Genomic DNA, 26,992 nt, shown 5'->3' on the forward strand with positions numbered 1-26,992 from the left:
ACCTCATTTGTTTTTACTGACAAGGTTTTTTCCAATCCTGTATGATCCCCAAATTGTATGATAGGCTTGTACGTTATATTTATGGCTTCATATTCCTATGGCTTCATAGCCTATGCATGATGGTGGTTTCGGTTTCACTGTGTTAACAGAGCCTTTCCTGGCATACCGAGAACTTTGAGCTATGATTCCTCGTTGCTTTCCTGCATGTGGACTTTTGAGGTTATTTTCAAGCATTAACAGCATTTCCAGGCTTTCTAATTTGTGTATAGATCTCAGTTCCTTGCTCCTTAATGCCTGTCCTTGCAGACATTTTGAAACCGCACCATTCTTTTTTTTAATTTTTTTTTTTTTTTTTACCTTTGAGAGAGAGAGATAAGAGAGAGAGCGAGCAAGCATGAGCAGGAGAGGGGCAGAGAGAGAAGGGGACACAGGATCCGGAGCAGGCTGTGTGCTGACAGGATTGAACCCAATGTGGGGCTCAGACTCATGAACTGTGAGATTATGACCTGAGCTGAAGTCAGATGCTCAACCGACTGAGCCACCCAGGTGCCCGGAAACCGCACCCGTTATTTAATAAGACTTGTATCTTTTCTGATATCCAGATTCTAACAACATTAAATCATGATATTATCCTCTAGATTTGAAAATTTTTTAAGCTTTATTCTTGCACTTGGTAATCTGTTTTCTTCAAACTTAGTGATACATCAAAAACTTTGTTCATTACATTTTATCTGGCACTCTATGTGTTTTTCAAAAAGGACTGTCAGTCTACCATGTTGTGGGAACACATAAACAACATTTTAATGTCTATAAAATAGTCTGCCTTTTCAACCACAGAGATTCACTATAGTTTTTATTAAACTAATATTCTATTTATTGTTTTTGGAATTCACTTTTTTCTTAGTATTCTTAGGAACTATACTACGAAGAATGTTATGGATTAATCATTTAAGAGAATCTGGAAGCCTACTTTTTAAAATACATTTATAACTATGCCCATATTAAACTCATAACTTACATAATTGTACTTTTATATTCCTGAATCATCATCATCTTGCCTTGTAATGGAATAGAGGCGGATAATTATTGAATTAGTAAGGCAAGTTATTGTAGAATATGTTCAAAGTCCAATTTGAACGTAATCATGTAAATGGGCTTCGTGTGATGTGGGTACCATCTCATTAAGTCACTCTAAAATTTTTTTTTTCTAATTCGTGGACAAAATACATTTTGATTCTTCAAAATTACATTTTTATTTAGGACCCCACATTGAGTTAACACTTTATGTTGGTCTTTGTTTCCAGGAATTTCATCTATGCAGTTCATTTCATACACCCCCTTCTTGCAGATATGCTAAATACCTATTGAGGCAGAGATGTACTACGTGGCTTGCACATTGAACGAACCTAACTTACCCTTCTGTGAGCAATATCAACTCTCATCACCATCTCCTTTTCCCTGCTCAGTCCTTTGTTCAGGAATTACCGCCAAACTTCCCCTGCTTTTCCTTGGCTGACCTCTGGCCACTCAGTGATAACCACCAAGCTGTTTCCTTCTCTAAAAGCCTCTCCTACCTTGATTTTTCCCTATCTGGTGTTTCCTTTTATTCTTCCATAATGTTTTAGATACCTTTAGATTTTAATGATCACATTTTAAAATGAGTATTTATTTTGTGGCTCGTGCTCCTGAAGGTATGCTCAGCATGTATTCATTTTTTTTCCTTGTTCTATTAGGCCTCAAATAATAGTAGGACTCCTAGATGAATAACTTTTCTCATAAGGTACAATCCTAGAACAAATATCTTTCCTAGAACTGTGAACGATTTTGTGCCAGGAGAGACAAGATTTTGAACTAGGTAGTCTAGTTGGTACTTAAAGGCAATACCAGTGGAGCTGGAGAACTTACTTTTGTTAGTATACATCCATCTGACATCATAAAAACTGATTTCCGGGGGCACCTGGGTGGCTCCATTGGTTGAGAATCCAACTCTTAGTTTCAGCTCAGGTGATGATCTCAGGGTCTTTGAGTTGGAGCCCAGCATTGGACTCTGCACCGACAGCGCGAAGCCTGCTTGGAATTCTCTCCCCCTCTCTCTGCCCCTCCCCCACTCATGCTCTTTCTCTTTCTCTCTCTCAAAATAAATAAACATTTTTCAAAAACTGATTTCCTGATTAGTCCACTATTGTAACACGCTTCCTGTGGAGTTTTAGGGCTCTATGATTATCTTGATGAGGTATCATATTACATTCCAGGATTGTATGTATTGTTTTCAGATGAGAGATTCTGTTCAGTCCTCACACATGACTCGATTCATTTTTAGGTGGGAAATTAGAGAGATTTTTGGTATCCTTTTTGTTTGTACAAACTTTTATATTAAAAGGGTACCTTAAAAAGAGTCTGTATTATATCTATCTTTAAATAACAGCTGTGTTAAATCCTTTCTCCTTCTAAACTCTACCCCTTATTATAATAAGAAACATATGAGTTTTTGAAAGGAACTGAACAGCATAGGCTTTTAGACAGAATAATGCAAGTCATTTAAATTAGTCATGGTTAGAATTATTCTCCATAACTTTCAAGTTAAAGAAAATCTCCTTTGTGGGCCAAATGTAAGACAATGAAATTTAAATTTATCAGAATCTTAGTTGAAGATTCTAACTGTACACATAAGTAAAAAGAGAATAGGAATACAGGATCATCTTATTTGTTAAATTGCATCATGGTCTATAAGAGATTCTGTTAATTACTCTTTAAATTTCATAGACATGATTATCATATTTATGTCTTTTAATCTTCTCATTGTAAAATATTATAAACCCGTGATTTGGAAAATTGGACAAGAGGGAGAAAAGTTACTTATTTCTTGTTATATAATAGAGTTGCTATTAGCAAGTTAGCATATTGATGTAGTTTTTTGATTTGTTTTGTTTTAAGTGAGCTCTATGCTCAACATGGGGCTTGAACTCATGACTCAGAGATCAAGAGTCACATGCTCTACTTCTGAGCCAGCCAGGTGCCCCCATATTTGTGTAGTCTTTTTGTTCTCTTGTGAAAATGTGGTGGTCTGCATTTTTTAATACTTAGGTGTAATCATACCTCTATGCCAATATGTATTCATTTTAAAATTCTGTTTTATTGTATGTAAATTCATATTTTATGGTATAAAATATATGTCTTTTATATTATAAATTATATTCTTTTCAATACCATATTTTTTTCATGACTACACAGTAGTCATTGATTTCCCATAACCTGGCGAGGAATCTAGGGCCCCCAGAGACATTCTTCCCCTATCCATAGGTCTGGTGCTAGGAAAATACCAACGTTGTATACCTGTAACATTTCTCTTGCTTCCCGCTGCTGCTTCTAAGTCAAAATCTCTCCTGTCCTCATATAAAAACTCTTCAGTTGTGATGGAAGCTCTTGAGCTTTACTGTCTTAACCGTCACTGTCACTGTCACTGTCACTGTCACTGTGATGAATTGTTCTCCTTTATTGTCTCCCCCATTTTGTGTGGATGTTGGCCATCTTTCTCTCCGCTTCTTGAGTTCATTCAGGTGCAACTTCACGTTATACCATCAGTCCACCCAACACTACTTAATAATTATTTCCCCTCAATCTGGATGCCAGCTACCTTTCTCTACCCTCGTGCCAGTAGTTAATCATATCATGGAATTTCACCTCTGAAATCTTAAGTCTCTAAATCTCAATCTCTTATCACAATCTCTAGTACTTTTTCAGAGAATATCTGTTCCTTTTCTTCATTGCTGACTCCATTGTCTGGACAACTGTATTGTTTTCCCAAATTATCTGTTTCCCTTTGACATTACTTCTTCACCTATCCAGTGCTACAAGTTCTGTCCCTTCATTCCCCATCAATTTTACTGCCAACTGTTACACATTTTCATCCTTCCTTTAAACCTGTTCTGAAAAATCCCAGCCCAAATTTAATTCAAGTAAGTACTCTTCTGTGTTTCAACCATTAGGTTGGATATCATTCATTTGGGCATATTAGTGAGAGTCTAGGTTTGTGCTCTCCATCCTGAGCTGAACCATCTGTTTTCTGACCCATGAATTAAGTATTCCCCTAGTACTTAATCAGTTCTATTTCCTGTTTCTCTTACTATTCCAAGCTTATGTTTCCTTTAAAAAAATGCTATCTAACTCCCATCTACCTTTGACCTACACCTCACATAACATTGCATCCTTTTTCACTTGACATACAAGAATATAAAAAAATAACTCCTTTAACTTAATGAACTGTATCTATTAAAGTCCTCCTGGGGCACCTGGGTGGCTCAGTCCGTTACTTTGGCTTAGGCCATGATCTCCCGGTTTGTGTGTTCGAGCCCCACATCGGGCTCTGTGCTAACAGCTAGGAGCCCGTAGCCTGCTTCACATTCTCTGTCTCCCTCTCCCTCTGTTCCTCCCCTGCTCATTCTTTGTCTCTCTTTCTGTCAAAAATAAATAAACATCAAAAATAAAAATAAAGTCCTCGAGCAATCATACTCCATTGTGAAACTGTAAACATTCCTATTAATATCGTCAGGAAAACAAGGTGTTTGATACCACCCATATTTCAATAGTACATTGGAAATCCTAGCCAATGTAGTAAGATAACAGCAAAATATGGAAAAATGTATCAATCTAGAATAGAAAAAAATAATATGGAAGAGGTAAGAATTGGAAACAAGCAACAGTACTCTTGTTGGCGGGAACAATATATTTCAAGTAGTATAGGAGAAGAGATGTAAAATTTATTAAAGTGACTGAATTTGCTGTGTCCTGGTCCATACAGCAAAGACATATATGAAATTATGACAGCCTATGTTAGCTGACTTTTAATCTATGTATGGTGATGAGCTTATTTTGGTTTGGCGAAATATATGGGCATCCTGAGGGAAATTTGTACCGCACAGAGGTCTTTGACATGCTAATTATAGATGAACTTAATTTAGTATTTTAGTGGGACATTTAGTCTTGAAGTATATATTTATTTAAATTTCTAAATGCTCAAGAGAATTTTAAATATCCTATTAAGAGGAGCTACTTTTCTTTCACACTTCTTCCCTCCTTCACTCCTTCCTTCTATCTTTCTTCTTCCCTTCAACTATAATGCAAGTTTAGTTACTCTCTTGTGTTTGTTTTCCATATTTTGTTGCATTAATAAGTGCCTGACTTACCTCTTTTAAAAATCACATTATGTTCCTTCAAGCATTTCTTAAAGTTTTGTATTGGATTTGTTATTTAGTAGAGCTCGATAACAACTATGTTTTTGTCTGCCTTTTTTTCTCCCTTCCCTAACCCCTCTGCGTTTATCCCTACCTTCTTCTTTCCTTTGTACCAGATCTTGGCTGTTTTAATCAGCCAAATGAAGTAGTATGGCTTGTCACTTATCTATTCACCCCTTCATCCATCTATCCATTCATAAAGAAGTAATTTCGGGGCACCTGGGTGGCTCAGTCAGTTAAGCGTCCAACTTTTGGTTTCCACTGAGGTCCTGATTTCGTACCTGGTGAGGTTGAGCCCCATGTCAGGCTCTGTGCTGACAGCACGGAGCCTGTTTGGAATTCTCTCCCTGTCTCTCTGCCCCTCTGCTGTGCTCTCTTTCTCTTGCAAAATAAATAAATAAACTTTTTTTAAGAAAAGAAGTAATTTCATCTATTTGTACATTTTATATTTTAATAAAATATTTCTAAATATATAGATATTTATGTATTTTTTTATGTATTTCATCTTTATGTATTTAATCTCTTGGCTATTTCTTCCTGTAGTTATGTTTTAAAAGTAGTATGTTTATACTGCATTTTGCTGAGAGAATGTATCTTCATTTTCTTGATAGGCCAGTGAATACCAGGCCTTGACATTCTACTCGAAGGTTTGAATGAGTACTTGAGGATTTCAGACATACTTTCATCTAATCTCCATTTTCAGTCCCCAAGCAATGCCTCTGTCGAACCTGTGTGTCTCAGACTTGAGCCTCTTTGGGGTTCTACCACATTCATAAAATCCTCCTCTGTTTAATTTGGGCATGGGTCCACTAAATCGGTTCATGTTCTTGTATGAACCTTCTGTTTTTCCAAAGCATGGGCAAGGCGATTTATTCTTTTAGTTAAATGTAATCATTCCATAACACTATTTTTTTATGTTTGTGAAGACAGAAAAAAAGTTTCAAGTAGTTAGCTAACCATCTTCAACTAGGGGCCACTCTGCACTAAATTATAATCAGCGGGAAAAACTAAATGTTAGTTGACATATGGATTCAAAGTTCATTTCAAATCTTTATTTTATAATATTTAGTACTCATGTGTTCTTTGGCAAATCATTCCACTTGTCCGGGCCTTAATTTCTTCATATAATGAGCTTAGATGTATTTTATACAGATAGGAGGATTCCGGAGCATATAGATAATTCAATAACACTAGATATTATTTTAATAAACTTTGTTATTTAAAAATGCATTAAAACTTACACTTGCAAGGTTATATAGTTCTTTGTGTTCAAGGATATTTCTTCAGAGGTATTTCTTAATTAGTAAAATGGTACATGAATCTTTGATGAAGGAGTATCAATGATTTCACATACTGTGTTACTGCTAATTCAAACCAAAAGATCAACTATCTTGCAGAAATTATTGGCTTAAATAATATTTCATTATCTTATACTCTGCAGTTGGGCCATCTTATAAGGCAAGAAATTTTCAGAGGAAATACTTTTCAGTATTCAATCACAGTTTTTTTGTTGTATTAGTTAAAATTGTATTTTACAAAATAAAATTTTTAAATATATTAACTCAGAATATAAATGTGAGTTCAAGAATGTCCTATATGTCATTTATTTTATTTTAGGTTTTTTTTTACAACTACATTATTCACAAGAATTGAAAAATAATTTAATCATTGCTTTTTAATTTATATTTTCCAAGTTGTGACCATTCATGACAATGAAAACTGGTATTTCCAAAATGTATTCTTATAGTATGCCTTTTTGAGAATTGCACAATTGATGAAATAATTTAATCTGAGATATTAAATTGAGAAGAGTGTTAAGAGTTTATTGAGTGACTAATACATACACAATTTCTCTTACAATTTCATTCATAAGGACTAGATATCACAGCTTAATATAGACATATTTGAATGTAAGAAATTATATTTTTCAGTTTTTTGTACCGATTCCTAGCATAAAGGTTTACATTTGAATCTGAAATGTGATAATTCATGTTTGTGTCTTCTAGGTATAGCTTATTTGAGTGGAATGTGTAGTGAAAAGAGAAAATGTATTATTGCTGAAGACAATGGCTTGAATCTTGCATTTACAATTGCTCATGAAATGGGTCACAAGTAAGTAAAAATTCTGGCTATGCCACATATTAGCATATAGCTTTGTAATTTGAGTTATTGAATTACATGCATATCTTCTGGGTTTTTTAGGGGGAGGGGCTCAGGTGTTTTAAAAATTAGGGAAACAAAAAGAGGTGGTAAAGATCATCTAAATTTAAAGAGTATCTTCTAAATATTGTAACTATTCCTGATACTTTGAATAAAATCTTATTACATTATTAAAATTGACATTAGGACATGACACATGTTTCACTTCACTACACATTTCCAAATAATATAAACATGACAATAATCATGACACTACAAAGCTATATATTATTCACATGTCTGAAGAAAACACTTTGTACAAATTAAAATACTTCCAAACTATAATAGTATTTGTTATTACCCTATACAGAGTAAAAGCCAATTAATCTGCATGGTATGAAGTAATGTACTTGAAAGAAACTTCACCTGTTCACCCAGTTAATAGGTAATGAACAGTCTGTCTCAGGAACAGGTCTAAGTACTTTACCTAATAGTTCACTTAAAACTCAACAAGCAAGGCTGTCATTTTACAGATGATGATAATAACAATAATAATTAGTAATAGCAACATTTACATAGTACTTACTGTGTGCTACGACATTTCTACATGCTTTATATATATCCTCAGAACATTTTTGTGAGGTAAGGCTATTAGAGTACCCATCTTACAGGGGAGAAAACTGAAGCATGGAGAAATTAATTTAAGTTTAATTTAGTTGTGAAAATAGTACGTGTTGGAGGAAGGATTTAAATTCAGGTTATCTAATTCAGTCATACTGTTCTGTACTTTGCATTATCTGCTCTCTTTGGGCCTTTGATCCCTCATCAGTAAAATGGGGATGATACCTGTGTTATAAGGTTGGTCTGAGATTCGGATTATGAACAACAAGCACATATTTACAGCCAGTATCTTACAGTAGAAATGGTGTGGAGTCAGACTGAATTTTGAATGTGGGCTTCCCTGCGTGCTAGCAGTATCAATTAAAATATGAAAAATATTTTAATTGGACTCACATTTAGTGAGGTCCTACACAGGGAGGTGCTCTTTATGGAGGCCTCTTTGGTCAAAGACATATTTAGTTTGGCTGGTAGTGTTTAAAAATTTGAATCAGTTGCCAACATTAAAAAGTATAAATTTGACATAAAAATTCAAATTTCCAGACCTGGCAACATTAGACCTACAGTCCCATATGGCAGCCATTCCTTGGAGCTGAGTAGTGTCTGTGCCCTTTAGACTGGGGCCATCTTTTCCAGCTCATCACAGGCTGAGGCACTGTGGTTTTATAGTATTTATCAGACACCCAATGCGCTTCATTTTCATCAGATGCCTGGACTCTGGAGCCAAGTGAGTAAATTGAGCTATGGAATTTGATTGGTCTAAGAAAGCTCGGGAGAAGATTGTATAGGACATCACAGTGTTTGATTAAAAAAGCCTTTTATTCAAGTAAACTGAAGTAGAGGAAAATGGTCAAGTTATAATGATACAGCTCAGTGAATGATCAGAAATTGAGCATACCTGTGTGCCCGTAACCCAGTCTAAGACATGACGAACAGTGGTTTTATTTCTGGTGTCACTGTTTTTAAATGTGTAAATATACTTTCATTTTCTCCCATGCAGACTTTCAGTGGTCAGTGGAGTGCTGTAGAATACAACGTGTTTATTTGTTATTCAAAAAAGAAACAAAATAGATAAATAACATTCTAAGATCATCATTCTTTAGGGAATATATGTAATGCAATAACCTAGTTCATTGTTGTACTCCAGGAATGATAGGATTTAGACTCTTAATTCCAATATAGTTTTCTTAATTTAAAGATATTTCAGTGTAATCATAGTAAGGAAAACCATGTGCAATACTTGAATGAAAAATGCTGAAAGTAACGTTTAGGGGAAAGAAAAAGTTGGTATTAAAAATATTAAGACAATAAGTACAAATTCATGATTATAATTTTTAGAAGTTAAATGCAAGTTTCTGAATAATATAAGCAGTGTGAGTATATTTTTATGAAACAGACAATCTGAGTAGTGGAAGGTTCACTTTAAGAAACAATCTTACTTTACTTTAGGATATGTAAAATAAATTTTTTAAATCTCTGATGTATTCTAAAATGTACGAAGAACACAGATTAAAGGAACCAACCACCACGCAGGTTACTTTATTAACATGCAAAGGTTTGGTCAAGAATTTCTACTTAAAAAACTAAATGATATAGTTTAAGGAAAGGCCACTTGAACTTTATGTAGTAGAAACATTGGTTTATGACCAGGAACTCAGGTTGGAATGGCTAAAATGGTAGTAAAATATTATTTTATTTGCCTTTTATAGAGCTGTACCCAAAATCAATAGAGATGTGCCAAAGGTATGGGTAATGCTTGATGAATTAAGACCAGGACATATGATATATGTTGAACTACTTAGTTACTAAAAATCCTCTTTACTTGTAAGCAGTATTTGTCTCAAAAGTGGGGGCTGGTATTTCCCTTCTTAATTTTTTTAAATGTTTATTATTTTGAGAGTCAGAGACAGAGAGTGAGTGGGGGAGGGACAGAGAGAAGGATATACAGAATTGGAAGCAGGCTCCAGGCTCTGAGCTGTCAGCACAGAGTCTGACGGGGGCTCAAACCCACGAACCACGAGATCATGACCTGAACCAAAGTGAGCTTAACCGACTGAGCCAGCCAGGCGCCCCAGTTTTCTTAATGCTATAAAGTGGGATACATTAACAGTGAAGAGTAGTGGTGTCTTTAACAAAGGACACACAAAGGAACAAACAGGAGAGAGGTCATCTGTATAAATTATATCATCATCATCCAGTATAAGATATAAAGCACAATGAAAGGAAAATGTAGGAAGAAGAAAGAAAAATAAAACAAAATTCATATACGCATAGCCTCTTGAATAAGCAAAGTTTTCACAAATGTTAGATAATTATGTCTATGGATCTGATGTGTCCACGCACACAAATCAACAGAGCTTTTTTTGTTAGGGATATAATTAAGTCAACTACTTAAGTGAAACTGTTAAATTCTTCTTTTTTCTTTTTGAATTTCTTTCTTTTGTTTTTTGGGAGAGGATTATGTTTTCTAGTATATTTTCTTAGACAGAAAATGGATCGTATAATTTTGCAACCCACAACTTTAGAATGGCAGAGTGAGTCCATTCAAACTTGTCAATTCAAGAATGACTTTATAATTACACATGAAATGTTTCTAAACTGATTTGGGATGAGTGTGTTTATGTTTTTTATCTGAATTTGGTTTCTAGAATTTCCCAGAGAAACCCCACGTATGGCTAGAAAAGTCAGTAAGGGGCACCAAGAAATAAAAGCCAAGTCTTAAGGGTAATTGAAGTACCCTTGAGTAATTGAAGAGAACCAAAAATCCTCTTTTACTATTTCAAAAGGGGAATGAATCTTAAATGTAAAAATCTATCGAATTTTCCTTTAGGAAATTTCCAATTAAAAAAATCTTGTATGTAATTATATATAGAAGTATAGATTAGTGTCCATAGCAAGAAAGGGGAAATAAATGATTTATTCCAATGTTTTATGATTCCTTTTCACAGTTATTTTCCTTTCTAAACAATAGGTCAGGCATGTGATTTTTTTCTTATAACCAAAAATGTCAACCATAGAATGTTTTTATTGGTACTAAGTGTATTTACATTTATGAAATACAAATGGGATCTTCATAAATTTATTGTCATAAAGGCTAAAACTTTATTTTTATAAATAAAAAATACCTTAGGAAGTTGTTCATGAATTTGACAGTTTGTTGGATGCATATGTATACACATATACACTATATTTTATATACAACAATTTGTTAAAGTAAGAAATTTTACTTTATTTCAGCCAGAATTTATTATGGATATATAAATTGTACTTAGATTACTGTGTTTGGGGAGTGTCCCCAAGACCACCCTCAGGTTCAATGATTTGTTAGAAGGACTCAGAAAACTCAGTAAAGCTATTTTACTCATACTGACAGTTTATTACAGTAACAGGATATGGATTAAAGTCAGCAAAGGAGCAGGCATCTGGGCCAGGTCTAGGGAACACCTGGCAGAAGCTTTACGTTGTCTTCTCCCAGGTGAGTTGTGCAGAACTAACTGTGTGTTAATTCTCTAAACAATAATGTGTGAAAACACGCACAAAGTACTGCCCAACCCTAGAAACTAACCTGAGCCTTGGTATCCAGGGATTTTACTGGGTGGTAATGTTGGTCATGGAGGCACAGCTGACCACCTACAAAGCACACCTTCCACTTCCATCCTTTCCAGAGGCCCAGCTAGTCATGTCCTACCCCAAAATCATATTGTTATAAGCTATCTGACTTGTCCTGGAGTCCCCAGGTAAGCAAAGATATTCTTATCAGAAGAGATATTACAGGGGCTCCTGGTTGGCTCAGTCGAGTGAATCTTCGGCTCTTGATTTCAGCTCAGGTCGTGGGATGGAGCCCTGTGTCAAGCTCCATGCTGAGTGTAGAGCCTGCTTAAGATTCCCTCTCTCTCCCTCTACCCCTCTCCCTGACTTTGCTCTCTCTCTTTCTCTCTAAAATAAAAATAAAAAGGAAGGGAGGGAGGATGGATGAATGTGCCAGATGCTTATAGGTTACCTCCCAGGATCTGGGCGAGAACCACACCTGTCTTTTCTGTGTGCGAGTTTTGGACCACCCAAACCTGTTGCAGTAACTTTGTACTTCACAATTGCACAATATTTTTAAGCCTTAAGATATCGTACTTAGATTGCTAAAGCCTTTCTAAAAAAATAATAATGTCTTCTTTTATGAGCAGGCATTGTACTAAATACTGTGTACTCCTCTATAATCCAATCTCATAAAAATCTGGAGCTATATTTTGTGATTATTGTCTTTTTTACAGTTGAGGAAACTGGAGCTGATAGAGATTAATATTTCAGGAGTTCTTTTGATATTAAAAGCATTCTTTTTTCATCACATATGTTGTTAATATTTCTCTAGTTCTATTAATTTAATCTTGTTTTTTAATGTTTTTGAACCAAAAATGTTCTTAGTAGTCAAATGTTATTTTTTAAATTATTTCCTCTGTAGCTTTTTGTAGTTAGAAATGACACCTCATTCTAAAATTTAAAAAAATACATTTTTGTCTATTTGTTTTATATTTTCTTCTCCCTCTCTCAAGTCTTCTCCCTCACTCTTTTTTTACTGTTAGAAGGCCACCTAGACTTTATTTTAGTGTATGTAGTAAAGTTCTCTCCATTAAATTTGATTGTTCATTAACTGCTCAATAAATTATCTTACCGTTCAAAATGTGGTCCCTGATGATGTAAAGAGCTATACCAGAATAGAGCACATTGCTTGCTTCATTGAAAAAGTCTTGAAATGAAAAAGAAATGAACTGAAATGAAATGAAAAGAAAGAAAAAAGAAATGAAAAAAAAAGAAAAGAGAAAAACAGTCAGTTGAACTCAACTGTGTGCTTAGTGCTGTAGCCAATTTATATTGTAGTGCCAGCTGCTTATCTAGGTACAGATCGGTAAAAGGAGTTCACCAATGGCAGCCCGGGTACGGACCACACTCTGAGTGACCCTGCCACATAACACTCTAAGTTACTGCTGCATGGAGGTCATGTTTGAGTTGGTAGAGAGCCCAATATTTTTCTTTTTAGCCTGAAAGGTGGTCTGCAATTGAATTGTGTATCTCTGTTCTTGTATATTTATGAAATATTTTTAGCCATAAATTCTGTGACATGATCCACTGCCAATAATACATGTTTTTCTGACACAAATATTTAGTGGCGTTGTAGATAGTTTTGCTAAGTATAATACATATAGACATTACAACAATACTATAAATATATAATATGTATCATATATAATGCATTTATAATTTATATAACAAAAAATAGAAATATATACCGTATATACGTATCATATCCTTTTTTTCTTTATGGCCACAAATAATTCACTCCTTCCAACTTGAAGTAAAGTAACCTCTTATATTGGATAAGCTTTTACTAAAATTTATGCCCAGCTCTTAGAGATTGTAAAGTATGTAAATTACCAGAGAAATAATCGTTTTAAAGGTAATTGTTAGTAACATAATCCTGTGAGTTTTTTTCTAACCTTGCTAAATCTGGAGATTTCTTAGACAGCAGAACTACCCTGACTTAGCTCATTGAGACCAAAGACTTCTGCTGCCACCTGAAGAAGGAAGGTAATCATATTAGATGTATTTTAGAGAGTATGATTGCCAGAGCTCACACAGCCAATTAAGTGCCTGAGTGGATGTTCAGAGTCAAGCTATCCGAATCCAGAGTTCATGTTGTTAATTACTGTGCTACACCCCAGATGCTGAAGGATACTTCTAATTACCTTACCTTTACTCACATTGCTTCTGGGCTAGCCCTGTGTAATCTGTTCCTACCTTATCTCTTCAGCCATACTTCATACTATGTACCCTTTTATTGTTAGCACACTTGCAGCCCCATTAGAGTTTTTAGGGTTTCTCATGTGTTATGCCCCTTCACACTGAAGTGCATTGGCACATGTTACCCCCTCTGCCTGGAATACTCCCATTTCACGAATTCTCTCATCCTGATCATAATTCATAGGGCATATCAGTAATCATTTCCTACAGCATGTGTTCTGTGTAGGTCAGTCTCTCCATTAAATACTTCATGGCACTATCTCTATAAATGTCCATTCATTCATCTATTCACAGGGTGTAAGCTCCAAGAGGTAATGAACTGTGCCAGTTTTTTGTTGTCATGGGATTCCTAATGCATTTGATAGTGTTTGGGACATATCAAGCGTTCAATATATATGTATTAAATCAGTGAATGCTTTAATATAGTAATTTTCTTAGTAAAATATTCTTATGCAAAGAATGTCAATGAAAATGTGTTAGAGGAAAGATGCTGCTGCACAAATTGTTTAGAATGTTTTTAAATATTGTCTGAAACTTTTAACAAGGAATCAGGTAAAGTTTTATAAAAACAATGTGGTGGACTGGTAAATATAGCCAAGGCCACATGGAGTGAGCCTTTATTCCATGCACATACAGAAATGACTCCCCGCAACCCAAAAGTGGCTCTCCCCTGAGGTCTTCCTGGCACAGTAATTGGAAGCTCCATTCTTCTAGTTGCTCAGCTAAACACAATGAAATTATCTTTGAGCTCTCTCCGTTTCTCACTCTCCACATTCAACCCATCAGCTCTTGACTCTGCCTTCAAAACATATCCACATTCTCTTTACATCTCACTAATTCTACTCTTGCCACTCTGGACCAAACCACCATCATCTCTCATGTGGACTATTAAAGTAACCTCCTAAATGATCTTACTTTATCAGCCCTTGTCACTCACAACCTGTTTCAACTCAGAGCCAGGAAGACTCCTTCACAGCAAAGCAAATTCTCCAATTTTTTTGCATAGACTTCCAGTAGCTTCCTATCTCACCGGTAAAATCCCCAGCCCTTACATTGGCCCAGTAGGCCCTACCAGGTCTAGCCTCCTTCCCTACCGTTCCCCTCCTTACCAACATGGCTCCAGATACATCAGCCTCTTTTCTAAAACTCAAAACGCCTACTTCAAGCCTTTGCCTTTCTTCTTTAGATATTTGTTCAAGTACCACCTTCTCATTGAGGCCTTTCTGTTAATATTTCTTAAAAGTGTAGACACAACCACATTTATCTATCTATCTATCTCTCTATCTATCTGAATGTGTACAGTGAATTCTTAACTCCTTAGTTCACTATTGTATTCTCAGCATCTAGAAGAATACTACTTTCATACTTGGCACATAGTATGTACTCAAAAATGTATTTGTTAAATGAAGATAAATTTGTTATTTCTAAAAGTGAAGTCTCTATGACTTCCTATGCTCTGCAGAAGAGCTGAATATACAAATGTACTAATTGTCTCACAGAAATGAAAAATAATATTCTTCTTAAGGAACTTCATTGTTATATCTAAGTAATATATTGGCATTTCTTTTCACATTAAAAATTCACATTAGGAATCACATTCAGATTTGTATTGAATGGGGGTTGCCTGGGTGGCTCAGTCAGTTAAGCACTGAGTTTGGCTCAGGTCACGATCTTTTGGTTCGTGGGTTCGAGTCCCATGTCAGGCTCTGTGCTGATGCCTCAGAGCTTGGAGCCTGCTTCAGATTCTGTCTCCCTCTCTCTCTTCGCCCCTCCCCTGCTCGTGTTCTCTCTCTCTCTGTCTCTCTCTCTCTCTCTCTCTCTGTCTCTCAAAAACAAACATTAAAAGATACTTTATTAAAAAAAAGATTCTTCTTGAATGGAATTTGAAAAGACATTGAGGTCTCCTATCCCCATATCAAATGCTTAAAAATCCCAAAAGGAGAATTTTTTTTATATAAGTAGCCAAGATAAAGAGCCAGGAGAAACTTCCACACATTAGAGGTAGAAGGCATCTTTCCATATAAAAGAGCTAGAATTTCTCATTCATTGGGTGCTTAATCTTGGTACTGGATGGAGTTGTTCAGGGTTGAATGCACTCTGGGGAGTGGAAGTCAAAGCTTCACAGTCCCTTATAAGGCAATGTGTATTTCCAGCTGGCTTATGGCAAGTAGTTTGCTTCAGTACATGGAATGAAAAAAAAAATCTATCAGCATCTAACATATTCTAATTACAAAGCTTCAGAGCATAAATAGAAACGTTAACAAAACAGATAAATAGCCACGATCATAGTAGGAGGTTTTAACACTGCTTTCTGTATAGAAACTGAATAGAAAGATCTCTATAGAAGAGAAAAGATTTGAACTAAAAACGTTGGTCTACTGGGCAGATATGAAACCTGCAGCCGAGTAATAAAGAATACGTACTCTTTCAAAATACAGATATTTATGAAGAATGACCATGTATTATTTTATTCTTCAAGTCTAAACAAATTCCCTATAATTAATTTACAGATGAATTTTTCTCATCACAATACGATTAAGTTAAACAACCAATAGCAAAAACAAACTTAATAAATACATAATAGAAATGTATAAGCATACTCTGGAAAAACTCATTGATCAGAGAAGAAATCATTAGGAAAACCAGAATACTCTCAGACTTAAACAATAACAAATATACTATTTTGCAAGTTTGTAGCATTGCAGATAAGGAGCAATTAGAGGGAAATGAGTAACTTTAAACACATATATAAAAATTAAATGATGAAATTAATGACCTAAATTTTCATATTAAGGGGTTAGAAGCATAACAACAAAGTAAGAGATATTAGAAGAAAGAAACCACAAAGAGTAGAAACTAATAAAATAGGAAAATGCAATGAAAGTGAATAATGAAGTCAAAATTAGATCTCTGAAAATACGAATAAAATTGGCAAATATAAAATTGATTAAGGAAAAAAGGCATAATTCAACAGTATTAGAAATTAGCAAAGGCAGTATAACAGATACTGAAAGTATTAAAAAGATACTAAGAAAATAGACTGAATACTGTCATGATAAAAACAGATGAAATGGGAAAATTCTAAGAAAATATAATAGAAGGACATAAAGCTCTATAACCATTTTAAAAAATTGTATCAGCGCATTAGAATCATCCCAAAGAAAACACAAGTTCAGACACAGAAAAAGGTTCAATGAATAGATAATGCTAATATTAATCTAATTCTTCTAGAAAATAAAGGAACACCCTGCAACTCATTATTTGAGCTAGTATTAATGTAACATAAAAATCAATAAGGGACAGTTATGAGGAATAAAAGTTGTAGTATTTTCTTATCTGAGAATGATGAAAAAAAATTCCTTTTTTTTTTTTGGTTTATTTACTTTGAGAGAGAGAGAGAGAGAGAGTACAAGTCAGAGAGGGGCAGAGAGCAATGGAGAGAGAGAGAGAGAGAGAGAGAGAGAGAGAATCCCAAGCAGGCTCCAACCCTGTCAGCATGGAACCAAGTGTGGGACTCGAACCCACAAACCTTGAGATGATGACCTGAGCCAAATTCAGGAGTCAGGGTCAGCTTCTTTACCGACTGAACCACCCAGGTGCCCCAGAAAACATTTTCAAAATAAAGTAGCACTATGTAAACAAAGAAAGGTAATATAAGGGAATAAAGTTGGCTTTATATCAGGATAGGAAAGGTCATTTATCATTTAAGAATCTTAATGCCCATGTTAATAGCTTAAAGGTAGAAACTATATTATTTCAAGAGATGCACAATTAAAAAGAAAAACACTAAGACAAAGCTTGCTGATGTATATTCACCAAAATCAATGGGAAACATTATTCTTAATGGTGAAATATTAGAAACATTTCTACAAATTAAGAAAATCACAAGAATCTCACCACATCTGCTTCTGTGTATATACTGGGGACACAAACAAGTGAACCTTGGTAGAAAAATAAATAAAAGCTGTAGAGATGGGAATGGAAAAAAGATAGCTATTTTAATTTGCAAATGATGTCATTCCCTGTATAAAATTATGATGTTATGTAGAAGTAAAGTATGGAATTAATTCATGAATGTAGTAAGATTATTAAATATAAGATAAATATACAAAAAACCAGCTGTCAACACAAAAATACAAAATGTCATTAAAAAAATGATACTATTTACTGTAGCAATTGAAAACACAGAGTACTTAGGAATGAATAAAAAAAAGATAGGAAATTATACACCCTTATTAAAATTTATAGTGAAACCTGTGTCAATGAAAATATACCACATTTGTGGATAAATTTATTCTCTTCAGATGTCAGTTCTGTTGTAAATGATTTATAGATTCATGGAAATTCCAATAAATAGACCACCACAGCTTCTATATGGATGTTGGCAAATATTTTCAGCATTTGTATATAAGTGCAAATAGTCAAAATAGCCAAAACTTCCTTGGAGAAGGAAAAGACGAAGATAGAGGAGGATGAGAGGGAGACTAATGTAAGAACCTTTCCCTAACAGAAATCAAGACCAATTTTGAAACCAGAATAGCTAAGACATTTAAACATTTGTGAAAATATGGACAAATATGGTCTGATAGAACAAAATATGGAGTCATAAATGAGTCCATGCCTAGAGGAAAACCTGATATGTGAGCAAGGTGTTGGCAGATCAGTATAGAAAGTTGACTTTTCGGAAAAATATGATAATGCACTTGGCTTACCACATGTATAAAAATGAAATTGAATACCTTCAGATTATTTCTAAAAATCAATTCTGCATAAAATAAAGACTGATATATCACAGACAAGGCTTTTAAGAGAAAATATATGAGACTATCTTTAGGACGTTAGGGTTGAAATTATTTCTAAAGCAGCACATACTCTGTGCCCTCTTTTGAAGACAGAAACATAAGACCTAATAGAGACATCTGACATAGATCTTAGAACTGATCTGATTGTTAAGCTTTTTTAATTTCTGGAACTCCTGAATGGCTCAGTCAGTTAAGTGTCTCACTCTTGATTTCTGCTCAGGTCATGATCTCACAGTTGTGAGATTGAGCCCTACATCAGGCTCTGCCCTAAGCATGTAGACTGTTTCGGATTCTCTCTCTCTCTCTCTCTCTCTCTCTCTCTCTCTCTCTCTCTCCCTCTCCCTCTCCCTCTCCCTCTCCCTCTCTTTCTTTCCCCCCCCTTTCTCTTTCTCTCTCTTTCTGCCCCTCCCCAACTTGTGTGTGTGTGTGTGTGTGTGTGTGTGCATGCTCTCTCTCTCTCTCAGATAAATAAACATTAAGAAAAAAGAAGATTATATATTTTACATATTAGTTTTCATGAAAATATTTCATAATATTAAAACAAAAATAAAACTAGAAATGAATGAACCAAAATGAACATTATTTGTGTAATTGGAAAACTCAAGACAACCTATTAAAAAAAAAAACTCTATTAGAACAATAAGAGAATTTGAGGGGGGGGCTTACAAAATTATATAACAATTTTTGCTTTTCAGCAGCCACTTGGTCACTATAAAGAAAGAAAAAATGCATTTATATTGAATATAGCAAAAGATAAAATAAAAATATAAAAGATAAAATACCTAACAAATACTTACAGAGGAATGTACAAGACTTATAAAAAGAAGAATTTATATCCACACAGAGAGACATAAAAGTGGTTTAAGTAAATGGAAAGACATTTTCTGGTTTGGGATAGGAACAGTGAATATTATAAAATGATAATTATCTCTATATAAATTTAATGTGACCTGCCCAAAATGCCAATAGTATTTGCTTTCCTTTTTTTTCTTTTTTAATTAGACATACTGGTTATAGACTCCATGTGGAAAAATCAATATAAGATATTTGTTGTTAAAAACTAACAGGAGAGGAGAGGGTGAATTCTATCAGGTATTAATATATTTCATAGTAGATAAAGCAGTTTGTGCTGGTGCTTGAAGAAGGAAGTAAGTCAGTGGAACAGAGTAAAAAAAAATTAAACCTATAATTAGGAAAAGATTTATAAATGTGCCATATAATAAAAGCTGAACCTACAGTCTGTGGAAAGAAATGAATCATTCAATAACAAACATAACAGGAATCTGATTCTGTACCATGTTTATGACATCATAACACATCAAAATAATTGTGGACATTGACATTTTTTGGTTGGCTTTTTTTTATTTTTTCATCTTTTAATAGGGAATGTGTATAATTCTAGATATGAAATCTAGAAGTATTTAAGGAAAAGTCACATAAAATTAACAACTCGAAATAAGTATCCTTGCAAAGGAAAAAATACAATAGAAGATAAATCACAATCAGTGAAAGTATTTGCAACGTATCTGAGAAAGTGATGTTTTCCTTAATATAAAAAGAGCTCTTACAAATCAATACAAGAAATGATGAAAGCCCTGTTTAAAAAAAAATGGTACCACACAGCTCATGGAGGTCTATGCATGGCTTTTATTAAAAAACAAAAACAAAAACTTAGCATTATTGATAGAATGACACTTCAGACCACAAAGCAATTCTACTTTCACCCGTCAGGTTACATAAATCTGTACAGGTGAATCCATATTTACTCCCATTGTACGGACCATTCCCTTCCCTTGGCAGGAAAATTCTTCCTGCCTTCTTCCCTATTTTTGCTTCTTCTTCTCTCAGATCATTTCTTCAGAAAAGTATTCTATGGATAGGTTAAGTCCCTTGACATATGTTCTTATAGGCTGTCTGTAGTTTTCATTCCTAATTTTTTCACAATTGTAGGTTTACATTATATGTATCATTATGTGATCTCTGCATGTCTAATTCAAGTGTGGTCGCTCGGTACAGGGTCTTGTTTTGTTTTATTTGTTCTTTTTTGTTGCTTTTGTTATTTAACATTGTATTTAACATTGTCTAACACCGTTCAGATGTGCTCAATGAATAGATGTTAGATGATATTTTAACAGTGTAAGTGAGTGTACAGTGTTGGAATGTGTGGGGGAAATAGATATTGTTATACATTTCGGAGAGGAGTATAAAGTGGTACACTATTTTTGGAGGCCATGTGGCGATCGTTTTCCAAATTTAGCAGACTCAGAGGTTCAGCTCCTTTGCCAGCTTTGAGTATAACACTTTTTAAATTCTAATTTCATTTGTATTCATGTTTCTTTGCTTCCTAGAATGGTTGAACATCTCACCTTTTTCTGACTAGCTGAAGTTAGGCCCCTTACCTAAAAAATATGCAGCCAATAAAAATAATCAGAAAGACTTGAAAATGGTCACTGTTTTACATTAATAAAATAATACTTATTTTTTGCCCATTAGCGTCTGATGGCTCAGTACTTTCTTTTCCCAATTGTAGAAAAAGCCCATTCCAGGTATGTTATATTCCTGAAATAATACAGTGGGCATAAAGTTGTGGACAAAATTCTTTGTCTTGAAACTGGTGTATGGCACAATTTTGTAATTTGGACTTTAGCACATTTGTGATAACTTCTCCTTGTAACTGTGCCAAGAAAATTAGAAAGCTCTAGCAGAGTTCAGTATTTTTATAAGTTGAAAGAAACTGCTTTAAACATTAATAGCTTATTTACTGATTAAGACTTTCACATGGTAATTAGATTGGCTTCTTTGTAGAGATGTCAAGTGGATAAAATTACATACGTTGGGGGAAATTATAAATCATGTCATTGTAAAAACATAGAACATTTTTTGATATGGCCAGAAAATGCTTATGTGGTTTTGGTTTTTGTTTCACTTGTTGAACCAGGCGAAAAGACGAATATATATTTCTGAACTTTGGCGTAGAGGCATGGCTTTTCCACTAAGTTGGCAGTTCAGGAGTTTCTTCAGTACTAAGAGGCTAATGAGGCAATAAATATGCAAAGTTAGCTCCTTGAAGGCAATAAATATGTGGGGCACCTGCTAAAGTTTTAAGTATTGCCAGAGTACCAAGAATGCAGATGTCTTGTGAACTAACAAGCCTTTGAAATCAGTGACGTTTGCTTACATACTCTGCTGGAAATTGTGCCTGGAATAGAACCAGGAGTAGGACCAGGTTATAAACCCACTTCTTCAGACATCCGCTTTTCTGTATTGGCATTAGTACCGCTGACAGTTCTTCATTTGAGACATCTGAAACATCTTTAACCCTCTCTCCCCTTAATTCCTCTCATAAGCAGTTGCCACATTTTACTAGGTTTTCTTGGGAAAGAGCTTTCCCATCTGTCCATTATTTCTATTGTTATTCTTCCCAGGCTTGGACCACTGCAACACCTGCTTCCCTGGTCTTTTTGCCTTAGCACTTTACCTTTCTGGTGTGTCTCACTCATTAGTTCAGAAATCTTTATTGTCCTTTCCTACCTGATGAGTGGACTTAGCCTTGGATTCATGACTTTTACAGTGGTCCCCTCTACCTTTCTCACATGATAGTCCACTTCTCCATCTCATGAAGGCAAATGATCCATAATGTTCAAACTTTGTCTTTACTAATGTTTTCTTCTTATTTCAACTCCCAGTCCTACTGATGTGTAGATCTTCCAATTTTCTTTATCCATTAATGGTCAAGACAAGTGCTATCACTTTTTGGAAATATATTTTTTAATTTCCTTGCACTGTTTATTGTAAATATCCCTTAATTTCTAATATATACTGATTTGTACTGATATTTCTACCCCCTACACACATACCCTACTGAACAGCAGTCTCTATGAAAATAGAATTACTGTGTAATACATTTTTTTCTCCCACAGCACAAAGTTGAGTGCATTGGGCATTATAGGCACTTGAATATTTGTTCGAATGCGTAAGCATTTGTTGTACAAATACTCATCTCTTGGTCAGTCACCTTGAGCTTTACAGTAGAGGATAGTTGAGTTCAAGAAGTAGAAGAGAGGAATTAGTTTGGGTCAAGGAATGCAGTTGCCTTCACTGAGAAAAAAAAAAAAGGTAGTTTTATAACTATGCAAATACAAATATTGCAAAATGGTTTTTGGTACCTAATATTTTGTATTTATATATAAAATAAACTATGTGGAAATAGAGTGGTTAAGATATGTATTAATTATGATGAAGTCTATCTTGAAGTCTGGTTACAGGCCTATCCTGCTATTTCATACAAGTCCTGAAGTCATAGACTTGGAAGGGCCAAATACAGCAGTTTAGTGATAGGATTATTTAATCTAAAATTCTTCTAATTCAATAAGAAGCTAGCATATGCCCCAGGAGGCATCCTGTCAAACATAAATTTGGCTGATCTCTCTCTCTCTCTTAATTTGCAAGAGGAGTTCCTTTTGAAAGGGAATAAGATGTTTGCTTTTCATTCTACATTGATGTGCATCAATATGTCTACTATAAGAAAGAGGATATATGCCAAAGGGACAGTAGGCAAACAATAAAAAGTAAACGAGAAATGAAGATAAAGGCATTACATCATAATCTAAGACTGTTAGACCAGGAAACAGGAAGTAATAACAGATTGCTATAGTAGACAAAAAACAAATAGACTCTTACCTCTAGAAATCCATTGTTCCTTAAAATGTCCAAACTTAATTATTCTGTAATTAATACTCTTTGACCCACTCAAATTGGTAATGGCCACATGTAACCACGTTGTTCTCTTTAACCACATTCTACCCTCTAGGATTCCCTACAGCAAAAGTCACAAGTATCTTCCTGTGGTACACATGCCTTGGTTAAGGTTAGAAACTACTCAGTGGGCAGGTGATAGGGAAAACTTATTAGAGAAGGGGACTGGGGCTGGAATTCTTGTCGTGCCAGGTACTCACTGAATAAACTTTAGGCAAGTCAATGTGTCTGTACTAATTTTCTTCATCCCTACAATTTGGATAAGTTTGCCTTTCAAGGTTCACTGTTGGATTGTTCATGCTTTAATTGCATGGCACAGTGGTTAACACATAATACAGAGTGAATGAATAATAATAATAATCAGTAGTGGTATATTTATTTTTATGAGTGCTTTAATGTACAAAGGAGATTTTCAGCTTCCATGGGTCATACATCCCTCTGTTCATTCAAGGAGTGATTTCATCTCCTTTAGAATTCTTACTGGATTGGCAGGAAGTGAACATATTATGGAGACCCTTATAGACCACTGACACAGCTTTTGTATTTGATACTTTATTTAGACAATGATACCAGTTAGAGTAATAAGTAGTTTGTCCAAGTTAATAATCATAATGGGACTTTAGCCAGTATAGATGTGGCAGCATTCCCACACACCCAGATTCTCTCCAAACGTAGGTTTGGATGTCAGAGTGAGTAGGTGGAAGAGGGAAAAAATCACCCAGCTAATGAGTGGTCTTACAGGAATTGGCTTTCTGTTTGTATTTCTCTAATGTATCTTGGCAAATGTGTGGTCCAGAGTCAGGCAAGCAGCTTTTCTCGAACAGATCACCTACAGATCTTTCAGGCTTATGGTTTCCCTAAATCAGTAAGAAGTCATATTAGTTTCAACTTGCTGTCACATTTGCAGAATATTTAGTTGCTTCTCTGATACTGTATCAGTGGCTAGGTCTGTAGACATTTATTTAATAAGGTATTGAACTAAATATATCAAGGAATTAAAATATGTTCTTCAAACACTTAAATTCTAGATGGTGCTAAATTCACTAAAAATAGAAGGTAGTTCTGATATGTATACATGCCGTATATTTGAAAGCCACAGAAGTTAAGAACCATGGAAAATATATGCTAGAATTTATTGAAGAGTCTTTTATGCAGGGAGATGGTCTTAAAATGGGGGTTGCATTTGTAATTATAGACAATCTGAGGAAAGCATTCTGATAGGAGGGAATTGTACAAAATGATAGGCTGGAATTAAGTGTTCCTGTGAAAATTAGATTGAAGTGAGTTTACAGATTATTTGAAAAATAAGATAAAAATCTTGGATTTTTGTCATATAGGTCAGTACTTTTTAGAATTTTGAGTAAGAATCATCTAGAAAATGACTTGAAATAAAGTTTCTTAGGCCTTATCTCTAAATAGTCTTGTTCAATCAGTTGAGGCAGGATACAGGATTCTGCATTTTAACTAACCCAACATCAGCATCCCTAGGTTTCTTTTTAAATTTTTTAATGTTTTATTTATTTTTGAGACAGAGACAGACAGCATGAGTGGGGGAGGAGCAGAGAGAGAGGGAGACACAGAATCGAAAAGAGGCTCCAGGCTCTGAGCTGTCAGCCCAGAGCCCGACGCAGGGCTTGAACCCACAAACCGTGATGAGATCATGACCTGAGCCGAAGTCGGATGCCCAACCGACTGAGCCACCCAGGTGCCCCAACATCCCTAGGTTTCTGATGCACATAATTCATTATTCACATTTTCAGTGTCACTGGTTGCCAAGGAATATTAAAATATTTTGCCTAGGAAACTAGGTTTTTGTATTAATGTATTCATAACAAACTAAATTCATTAAAGCATGGTTTAATAAAGCAAAGAGTTAAGGGGCACAAGGTCAGTCAGGCAGACATGACAAGAGTCCAGAATTCAAGAGGATCAGCACTGGTCTTCATTGGTATAACTAGCCGTGGAAAGGGAGGGAGGACGAGTAGGAGAGCTTTAAGGAATACAGAGCTAACAGGGTCCAGGCGTGCGTTAGCTTCCTAAGGCAAGGATAGTGTGTCCTAACCCCAGGAGAGAATAAACTCCTTGAGGGTAGGAACTGAATCTTGCTCATTTTTATGACCCCAGCTCAGTACAGCATGCAACAAATACTGCGTTCCCAAGTGTTTGTTCATTTGCTAGATGAAGCTACCTCATATGCACAGCAAGGTCAAAAGTAATCCCTGTTTTTGTACCTCTACTTTTTTTTTTTAAACGTTTATTTACTTTTGAGACAGAGAGAGAGCATGAATGGGGGGAGGGTCAGAGAGAGAGAGGGAGACACAGAATCTGAAACAGGCCCCAGGCTCTGAGCTGTCAGCCAGAGCCCAACGTGGGGCTCGAACTCCCGAACCGTGAGATCATGACCTGAGCCGAAGTCGGACGCTTAACCGACTGAGCCACCCAGGCGCCCCTGTACCTCTACTTTTTAGAACATTTTTGACATTGTTGCTGTCTGCCTTTACACGGTCTTTGGACTTCCAATAGAAGTACATATTTCGCTGTTTTGTGACAACTGACAGTTAAATAATTAAAATCATTCAAAATATAAAAAGTAATAAAAATACTTTGTACTCCCCCCCCCCCCCACCGTGAGCACACAGCCGCTAAGTTACTCCAAATAAGATGTAGCCACGGAATTGTAGGAAATTGTTATTTTGTGGAAATACACTTCCACTTAGACATTAGGACAGTTTGTTTCTTTTTTCAAATAAAATTTTCTATATAATATAGAACTTCTAGTGGGAAATAATACATCATGGTGAAATATTTAATATATTGAGCACAAAAAATTTAGTCTTCTAAAGAATTACTGTTTACAAATCTGACCCTTTCCAAATTATGCAAAAAATGTGAGTGAATTCATAAATGTTCTCTTCTCTAACTCTTTAAACATCAAAAGGGACCATCTTCACAATCCAAATGTTTCTCCAGCTTTCCGCAGGATATCACAAAACTTCCTGGCAGTGACTTTTAAACAAGTTGAGAAGTTTTATAAGATAAAAATATTTTTTCAGTTGACTTGACAACCATGTACAATGTTAGTAGAGAGTTTATTTGCCCTAGGCTCTTTGTCAAAATGAATTTAAACTGAGATTATTAAAATGTAGCTCAGTTGCAGAAGTATGAGGAGAGGTGTTGCTAATGTCTTACTTCAAGAATGTTCTCCATACAATGCACACGACTTGGTTTTAGAACTGTATACGTAGAGTTGCATTTCTGCTAACAGGAGACATTTAAAATTATTCATAAAACAAAAAAGATTATATGCATTAATGTAGAGTTTTGATTCAGAAAGAGATGCACTATAGTTGGTTGTTTGGAGATCTTTCTGACCATCAGATTGCCTGGGTCTGAGTCCCATCTCCCCAGTTAACCTCAGCACCTTCTGCATCTACAGAATAGTCATAATAATAGACACATAATGGAGATATTGTGAGGATTAAGTGATATCATCATTGGAAATGATTATTACAGTGACTGGTACAGATAAAGGTTCACAATTATTTCTTTCAAATCTGTAGAATTGGAACTAAGCAGTGTTTCCTGATAGTTCCAGATATGTGGTTAAAAAAAAAAAGGCCCTGTCCCAATTTTTTTCTTTAATGATAATCTTTTCTG

General features: G+C 35.0%; 1 protein-coding gene across 3 annotated transcripts in view; it reads left to right on the forward strand.

The window, feature by feature from the left end:
• Positions 1 to 26,992, forward strand: part of ADAMTS19 (ADAM metallopeptidase with thrombospondin type 1 motif 19) — a 239,770-nt gene that overhangs the window by 102,981 nt on the left and 109,797 nt on the right. For all 3 annotated transcript variants that reach the window (XR_008297514.1, XM_027076773.2, XM_027076771.2), the window contains exon 8: positions 7,238 to 7,343. Coding sequence is in view for 2 of the 3 variants with exons in the window: in XM_027076773.2 (XP_026932574.1) it covers positions 7,238 to 7,343 (106 nt within the window). In the remaining variant the exon portion in view is untranslated. The remainder of the gene's footprint in view (positions 1 to 7,237; positions 7,344 to 26,992) is intronic.

The sequence above is a fragment of the Acinonyx jubatus genome, chromosome A1, assembly GCF_027475565.1.
Source record: "Acinonyx jubatus isolate Ajub_Pintada_27869175 chromosome A1, VMU_Ajub_asm_v1.0, whole genome shotgun sequence".
Taxonomy (NCBI): Eukaryota; Metazoa; Chordata; class Mammalia; order Carnivora; family Felidae; genus Acinonyx; species Acinonyx jubatus.